General features: G+C 39.5%; 1 protein-coding gene across 1 annotated transcript in view; it reads right to left on the bottom strand.

Annotated features, from left to right (window-relative positions):
- The window catches only part of LRRC69 (leucine rich repeat containing 69), a 155,092-nt gene that overhangs the window by 60,893 nt on the left and 84,781 nt on the right, over positions 1–9,418 (bottom strand). Inside the window, exon 7 of the mRNA XM_004697719.2 lies at positions 7,109–7,288. Within this exon, the coding sequence (XP_004697776.1) occupies positions 7,109–7,288 (180 nt within the window). The remainder of the gene's footprint in view (positions 1–7,108; positions 7,289–9,418) is intronic.

Genomic DNA, 9,418 nt, shown 5'->3' on the forward strand with positions numbered 1-9,418 from the left:
CCTACTTTAAAACTAATGGGTGTAATTGACTTACAATGCTTAAAACCCCCAAAGTAAATGCCAGCTTGTTTTGTTGTTGTTGTTGTTGTTGTTGTCATTTTTAACAAAATAGAAGTGACAATGGTGACACTTCATGTCTGGTGAATATGTTCTCAGAAGAGACCATTCTTGGTAAAGTGCAAGGCTTGTGAAAGAGAAGAAAATCTTCAATGAGATGGGTTGATACAGCGGCTGTGAAAATGGCCTCAAACATAAGTATTGTAAGATTGGTGCAGAACCAGGCAGTGTTTCTTTCTGTTGTACATATGGTTGTTGTGAGTTCAGCCAATCAAATTAGTAACCACCGCCCAACAGTAATGAGCTTCTTCACTCTTTCTTATTTGCACTCTAAAAGATAGTGAAGACATTTGCAATCATTTCTTGCACTTGTTTTTATTTTTGTTTCTTTTCTTTTCTTTTGAATCATTTTATTTGGGGCACATACAACTCTTATCACAATCCATACATACATCAATTCTGTAAAGCACATTTGTACATTCATTGCCTTCATCATTCTCAAAACATTTCCTCTCCATTTAAGCCCCTGGCATTAGGTCCTCATTTTTCCCCTCCTTCCCCGCTCCTCCCTCCCTCATGAGCCCTTGATAATTTATAAATTATTATTTTGTCATATCTTGCTCTGTCCGACGTCTCCCTTCACCCACTTTTCTGTTGTCCGTCCCCCAGGGAGGAGGTCACATATACTTCCTTATCATTGGTTCCCTCTTTCCAACCCATTTTTAAAACAAAGACAATAGTAAAATCATACTTGTGCCTCACAGGATAAACTAAAATGCATACAATTCAAAATGTGCCAGCCTGATTTAAACATAATGTTCTATAAGTGAACAAAACAAAAATGTTCTATATTTAACAATTGCAGTTATGTGAACACTATACCTGTCTGGCCAGACCTTGATCTCCCCCACCCGTGCAGAGCTGACCAGAGTTGGATGAAACAACTAGCAGCGAGTGACCTTGAATCTCACACACATACCTGCGGAGCTGACCAGAGCTGGCTAATGTGAAACAGCTTTGCAAGTGTTTTTTTCTTCTTTCTTTTACTCATGGCCCATTTTGCACATGGCCCATTTTGTTCACTGCCCCTTTGGCTCAGTACCTGCTTTGTTCTCACCCACCACTCTGCACCCGGCACTAATACACCCGGAACCAGGAAGGCACCTTACATTCCAGAAACCCGGACATACTTCTCCATATATAAGCATCATCCCTGTAGCCTGCAGTGCAACTCCCCCAGCCTGGACATTGTAGACTGTGGGACTTTGCCCAGACTGGGTTTTCTCTCCCTAATAGAGCCTGTTTGTTCTAATTCGACTGATTTGGTCTCTTGCGCCTCTCAACTACCTTACAATACCTTAATCCTATAATTCTATCAACATATTCCCCCACCCATGAAAGTTTGTAAACCAACCATTTCATGTCTTTTTCCTCCCCATTTTCGGTATCTAATTTCTATGCTACCCACGCATATCAACCCAGTGGTCTGAGGAGACAAGCATGTTCTTTGAAGTGAAGAATCTTCATTCCAGTTGGAGCCTTGTTGTGAGTCAGCATCCATAAGCAGTCAAATCAGGACAGGCTGTCCATAAAGTCAGCAGCAACATGCACCAATTCACAGGCTCAAATATCTTATCTTCTTCTGTTTGGTTTCTGGTCAGTTCAATGTGGGCTGCCTTGCTTAGCCTCACCAGAGTGCCCATTGGCTGCCTCACTTTTCTACCATGGGTCCCATCTCAAATTCTCAATAACCCTAGCCCCATTGGGCTAGTTCATGAACTTCAGAGCAGCCAACCCACTCTCATCTTCTCCTCTAGTCCCTGTGAACCAGGTCCACATGTGTCAGTGGCCAGACTCCACCTGTCTCTTTATTGCTGCATTTCTCTACTTCCACTCAACAGGGGGATCCAGGTGGTCACCCTTTCAGGCTGCCCACAGGCTCCCTTTAGCGTTCAGTCCTACAGAGGAGAGTTTCTTTTTGGCTCCAGATTTTGCCAGCTTTAGGCACAAACCACTAGTTCAAAGTTCAAAAAGGCCAAATCCCGCCTTTTTTTTTCAGTCTGTCAACAAGCCCCTAGGCAAGTCTCCTCAAAGGAAAATGTCCTGAGCACAAGACACTGGGTGGGGCTTATCTTTGCAGAACCTTCTTTGCAGGCATGTCTTGATCTATATAAAGATTCAAATTAATGTGAACTTACAAACTCCCTAATTTCATAATCATTTCTATCACACATATCACTAACAATAGTTAGAAGAAATCAGTGTCATCTTAGAATAGCCAGATCCTAAACACATTCTTAAAAGTAATTTTCAATCTTTATTTAAACTATCCCATTCATATGCAATATGGCCTTAGGCTTCTGATTGCATCAAGCCTGGGTGGGGCCTCTGTCAGTCAGTTTGACCTTCTGTCAGCCATTTTGACCTTCAAGGAGCTTGGTGTCAGAGGAAAAATTCTAGGAGCTATTTTACCCTTTGAGCTCATAGTTTACATTAATCACATTCATTTTCACCATTTCAAACAAGAATAATCAAATAACCAAGGAAAATAATCAAAACTTTAACTTCCCATGTCCTTTCCAGAAAACAATCAAGTAAACAATGTGGGCCTATCTGACCTCTGGCTAATCAAAGAAAGACTGCCGTCAGCCAAAGACTGCTGTCAGCCAAAGGTCAGACAAGCATCCACTCTCCATCTTCATAATTTGTTTCTCTAGTAATCCACTTCTGGTACCATAATGTGTTTGGCTGGGTTGACTAGAGAAACAAATCCAGATATTTATATATAAAAGTGCTTTATATCAAAGAGTAATTTTATATTAAGAAACTATCCCAGCCCAGTCCAGATCAAGTCCATAAGTCTGATATTCGCCCAAAAGTCCAATACTAGTCCAAAAATCCTTCTTCAGACTCACGCAGTCACATGCAGTGATGCAAAACACAGGAAGATCATAAGTCCGCTGGGTACAAAGTCTTATGGATCCAATGGCAGTGAAAGCACCTCAGTGCTGGCAGGTCTCAGCCATGTGGCTCTCCAACAGGAAAGTGGAGCAGAAAGAGAGAGGAAGTTCCCAGAATCCTCTTCATGAAAAGGTCACACCCATAAGGAGGTATCAGGCTGTGATCTGATTGACAGGCTTGACTCCATCCCTACACTTTATTTTCTAAATTAACATGAAATTATGTAACTACCACAACTGGTCTTTCTTATAGATGCATGGAAATTATCCTCTCAAAAAGACAGCTTTGTAACGCAGGATAGATCTTGAAATGTTCACCTTATTCAATTTGACATTGCTGGCATAGCAGACCATCTGATTGTTTGATTCAAATAGACAATATCAGTCCATTTCAGCTCACTAATACCTAGGGTATCAATATTTATGCTTTCCACTTAATTTGTTATGACTTCCAATTTTCCTAGTTTCATATTTTGTACATAATGCATTCTGATTATTAATGGAGGTTTGCAGCTATTTCTTCTCATTTTTGAGTCAGGCCACATGAGTAAATGAAGATTCCCAAACCTTTTCTCCATCCACCATGCCGATTCAACGTCATTAAGGCTGAGTCTTTCTTGAGGTAGCAGCTCTGCCCCAGTTGTTTTGGGGGGACCTTCTCTCCAGAGGGGTTCATCGTTCAGCAGATAATGTTTTACTGCCGTTTTCCACTGGCCAGTTTCTAGAAGTCAGTCACCAGGTCCTGCTTCCCATTTTGTGTTTGTCTGGAAGGTCAACTGAAACCTGTCTATCATGGGTGACCCTGCCGGTATTTGAAATACCAATGGCCTCCCAGCAAAATGCAAGTCACCACAGTAGGACACATTGGAAGATGCATGGTATTCATCTGTTTGATACTCTTGAGAAAAGCTTTCTACTTGGTATCAAGGGATATTTGTATTTTATTTATATTGTTTGTAAATTAGAAACTACTCTTCTCTTTTTGCGTGAGAACATAATAGAAACTCTCTAGTAAGACCATTTTCTTGGTTCATGTGAATATCAAATTTGTTTGGGAGCAACACAAAGTGATAGCGCCATTTGAGCAAAATATTAAAAATTGGCCACTATAAAGGATATCCATATGCTCACATACTATTTTTTCCAGCTTTTGTTGCTTTCATTAAAAAAAAAACAGTGGTAGAAAAACGTTGTTTGTATAGAGGTTAGTCATAAAATCGACAGATAGAGAAGAAACTCACACGATTGCAGTATGAGAAAGATCATGTATCTCTGAAATACAAGCAGTGCTGATCTCATTCAGCTGTTGAAAAAATATGAAATATAAGCCTGTGCACCAACAACTATCAGGGCATCAGTAATCACACAAGCTCACAGTCTCGGGGAAGCAAAGACTGTGAGAAGCCTAATCAAGGCTCCACAGATAATGAGGACACAGCATCCTTGTGCTCAGCAGCCTCTGTTCTGCTTTAAGCAAGATGCCTTGAAAGCCTTTCTACTTAGAGATTCGAGAAGCAGATTTACTGAGAGCAAACTGAACACAGTGCCCTAAAGCAGCCGTCTGTAGGATTCACTCGGTTCCCATGGAGGATGCTACATCAATGTGCTTGCCTGTAATATTCCACAGTGATTCCTCACTCCCATCCCCATTTATTTTACTACTATCCATATCTTCTTATGAAATAAATCAATCCGTGCCACCAAAGACCACAGATGAATCCATATACAAGCATATCTTGTTTCATCGTGCTTCACCTTACTGCACTTTCAAGCTACTGCATTTTTCTTCACCTTGAGGGTGTGTGGCAAACCTGAGTCAAGCAAGGCTCTTGGCATCACTTTTCCCAACCGCAGGTGCTCACTTTGTGTCTCTGAGTCAGATTTTGGTAATTCTTACAATCTTTCAAATTTTCAGACTACAAAAAATAGATGAAATCACAGTGTAAACATAACTTTTATAAGCATTGGAAAAACAAAGATAATTGAGTGGCGCACTTTATCATGAAATCTACTTTATTATGGTGGTCTAGAGCCAAGGGATGCTTGTACCCAGGCTATGATTCCTACTTTTTGTTATGGGAAAGCCACCAAGCCAGGTCTTGCTTACCAAGATAAACAAGACACAGGCATTGTCCTGTGCTGCTGGAACATCCCTAAATAAATAGGGAGGAGTTTCACAGTTAATGGAATACAAAGTCAACAGGGAGATGGTATAAACTTCATATGCCCCGGATTCTGATTTAATTAGTCTTGTATGAGCCATCTGTATTTTTTTTAAAGCCCCATAGGTAAAGTTGGTCAATGGCTACTGAAACAGGTATAAGCAGAATTCTAATTTGGGCCCCTTATTAGCATCAGTCCAGCCAGGTCTAATTATACCCTAAATCACTGTAACCACAAGAGTTAGAATCAGAGATTCTCTAGTGCTGTACATTATTTCAAAGGTTAGAAACCCAGCCTCCTATCAAAATTTGAAACACACACACAGCCCTATGACTACACCCTAGGCTCTCCAGCATCCCTACAAGCCTGAAGAGGAGTCTATCCTAAATGAGTACAGTCTCCTTAATTTTAAGAAAACCACATGACCAGAATAAAAGAAAATAGTTTCCTGATCCAAAGCTTGGTTCAAATCAATGACCTGGGGAACCAGGATACTTCAGGGCAGCAGGTTTCATTCCCAGTGTCGTGGAAGTAAAAGAGCTATTTGCAGCATGTATGACTTCAGAGAGTAACTCGGGTGTCCACCTCACACTTTTACCCGAGAGAGGTCAGGCGCTTACCAAGAGGGGAAAGGAAACAAATGTTGGATGGTCTAGAAAGGATTACGCAAATTGATTTCACACAATTTGAAAGCTAGGGACAGTTTTAATATTTATAAATGGTTGAAAACCCCCAAAAGAAAAAGATTTCATGACTTGTGAACATCATGCGAAATGCAAACATTGGAGTCCATAAATACCTATTTTCTGAAACACAGTCACCTTCCTTACCTAGAGCTACTATTGAGTGACAAAGACGGAGAGGAGCGTTTGCAATAAAGACCTGGTCCACAAAACAGCAGCAACAAACCAGACAAAGCAACCAGCTGCCATCCAGTCAAGTCGATTCCAATTCACAGCAACTCCCCGTGTTGCAAAGTTGACCTGCGCTCCTCGACACAGACACTTCCGTGAGATGCCACTGGTAGGTTTGAACCACCGAACTTCCGGTGAATAGCCAAGTGTTAACCATTTGCTCTTCTCCTTTGAAACTCCTATGGTCCACAAGCCCTAATTGCTTGCTACCTTTATGGAATAAGTTTGTTGGCCCTCTTGACTGGACTTCATGAGCTATGTTAATTACCATCGCAAAACTCCTGGAAGGCACAATATTATGGATGCACCTTAGTGCACACTCATGTATTAACAAAAAATTATTTTCCCTAGTGGAATATCAAAATAAATAAATGAATAATCCAAACTCACTGCCACTGACTCAATTCAGACTCACAGCAACTCTGTAAGACAGAGTCTAGTAGGCTCAAGTAGAAAGAAAACGTTTTGAGAATGATGATGGCAACAAATGTACAAATGTGCTTGACACAATGGATGTGTGTATGTATTGTGATAAGAATTGTATGAGCCCCCAATAAAATGATTTAAAAATAAAAGAGTTTTATAAGTGGAACTCTTTCTGTGGGTGCCCAAGACTGTGAATCTTCCCAGGAGTAGAAAGCCTCCCTCATCTTTCTTCCACAGAGTAGCTGGTGATTTTGAGCTGCCAACCTTTCGATTAGCAGCCAAAGCATAACCCATAGCTCTCATTTTATTATTAAGATGAATAAAGTTTCAATTTTCTGGTTTAAAATTTTCAATGTACATGGAATATTTCTACAATATATGTGTCCTAATGTAAATTGTGGGGTGATCATGATCATTATGGACAATTATCCAAATTTATCTATCAAAATTTGACATCATACTATGATAAAGGTTAACTCTTAGATATCAATCTAGTTATTATTAGTTGACTTAGGATCTAAGTCTTTAGGTAAAGACAAAGGATAAGAGGAGGTCTTATCCTCACATTCACCAACAAGCACCATTTACCTTTGATGGAGGAACAAACTGAACACATTCCAGCCACATGGTTAGAAAGTACTTTCCACATATTGCACATTCTTTTCTTCGAGAAATTAAATTTCTGATCTGTGGGTAGTATGCTATGGCTTGCATTAGTAAAGAATCCTTTTTTGCTAGCTGATTCATTATAAGTCTTGATGCCATTTCCTAAATTAAAAAATAATATGATTCCTCAGATTATTCCCAAAATAACTCTGTGGCTTTCATTGAGTCACATTTTATAAATTTATATTTTTAAAGTAAGTATGAAGAATTTATTTTTCCCCAAAACCATTTTATTGGGATCTAATACAGATAGCATAACATTCCATAGTTCAACCACACCAAGTGGTATTGTACAATTACTACAATAATCAGTTTCAAAACATTCTCTCCCTGCTTGAACTTCTTGATATCAGCTCCTATTGACCCCCACTCCTCCACTGCATTCCTCAGAGCTTCTGGTAAATAGCGATACTACACTGTACATAATCTGTTATAAATGATTGGCATTACAAATTATGTAGCTCCATTGCCATCAACATAAAGAGAGCAAGTTACATCATATCTGTAACCTTCACATGTAGAAACCTAAGTCAGAATACACTTCTACTGCATGTTAAACGAGCTATATTTAGCTTCAAATTTGGTACATATAATTATAATACGTAAAAATTCACAATGGAGGACACCAAACTTGAGTCTATCACATGGACTAAGGGATAAATTCTTACTAATTATGGGTGGTTCAGAGACTAATAGAATCTGTATCACCTGGTAGCTTTTCAGAACTACAGACTCTCATCTACCCTAGACCTACTGGATAGCAATTTGCAGATAAATAAGGTTTGCAGGTAAGTCAAACACACTGAAATTTGATAAATGCTGATCCAAATGATGTGTTGCAATGAGTGCCTGAACTCAGCCATCTTAGAGAAAATGACTTGTATGAGTCAAAGTTTTTAATTCAATTTTTAGTAGCTCTATCCACACAGATATGTCCAGAAATTTGACCTTGTGTAATAATACCATTATAATATTAAATAATAAAGGGGAAAGTGAAGGCATGGAAGTCCCCTTTCACTGTGACCCTTAATAACATTATCTCAAAATAAAAATTCTTGAAGTATACAATATATGAAATAGAGCCTTTACTGGCCAAGCAACTAAAACAAAATAAACATTTGCCTCACTCCATTAAATGTCCTCTCTTTTTTATGCCAGTGGCATGCAAGCCCTGTATAAATGTTACACAAGTACAGTACTTCATGAAATTTTAAAAGTGCATAAGATTGATTTATTTGGGACATTTTCCTTGCCAACGTTTCTCTATTAAATTATTTTTCCCAAGGGTATTAAACTATTCCAGATTAGGCTCCACTAGGAATCTTTGGGGATATATACATACATACATACATACATAATTTTTTACTTCTTCTCCCTAATTAAATTTGGCAAAAATTTTTAAAACCACAACACAATCCTAGAGATAGCTGCATCTCTGTCCCCTATTACTTTAGCCCTCTCAGTTAGTATTATCCTGGGAAAGTGGCCTTTACAAATAACTGCCATGGACATGGCTTACTTACATGCCTGATCCTTCAACAGCAGCCTCCTACCCACTTAAACTCATTCTCCCGAATATTTGCAAAACTGAACTTGTCTTTTCTGAAAGCACTGCCCTTTCACACTAACATTCCTGCCACTTCTAAATGCTGTGTTTCTGCTCACACTTTGCCCAACTATTTATCCAAAGGGTAACTTGTGATTCAGAATCAGATATTTATTTTAAAGGTTATTTTTTAGCTGCAAGAATTCAATGGTTTAGTCTCACTATGAACGTGCAGAAAATACATAGACAAAGATTCAGTCTCCCACAGTGAAACATGACATCCCTCACTGACCCATAGCCCTACAGGGGACAACACCGGAGACACAATGTTGGAATTGCGCCCGATCTGATCCTGCCACACCAAGGCAAAACACTAAGGGGGTGCAACAGAACAGCAAGGGATTGGAGCGGCAAGGTCCCCAGGGAATGCTGAAGGTGGACTTTGGGGCCAGGGAGTGGTGCCCCAACATACTGGACTGGAAAATACCCCTAAAGGCCAACAAACAGTTCTTGAACTAACTACAAGCTTTTATTTCTTGTGTTTTGTTTTGTTTTTTTCTCATTGGTTTGTTGTGGTGGTGGTTTTGTTGTATATTGTTGTTTGGTTTTGCTCTGTCTTGTTTTTGTGCATGTTATTATCTCTGCAGGTCTGTCTAAATAAGATAGGCTGGATGAACAATCTGGAG

Source organism: Echinops telfairi, unplaced genomic scaffold, assembly GCF_000313985.2.
Source record: "Echinops telfairi isolate 266 unplaced genomic scaffold, ASM31398v2 ScPeMD7_1;HRSCAF=3_0, whole genome shotgun sequence".
Taxonomy (NCBI): Eukaryota; Metazoa; Chordata; class Mammalia; order Afrosoricida; family Tenrecidae; genus Echinops; species Echinops telfairi.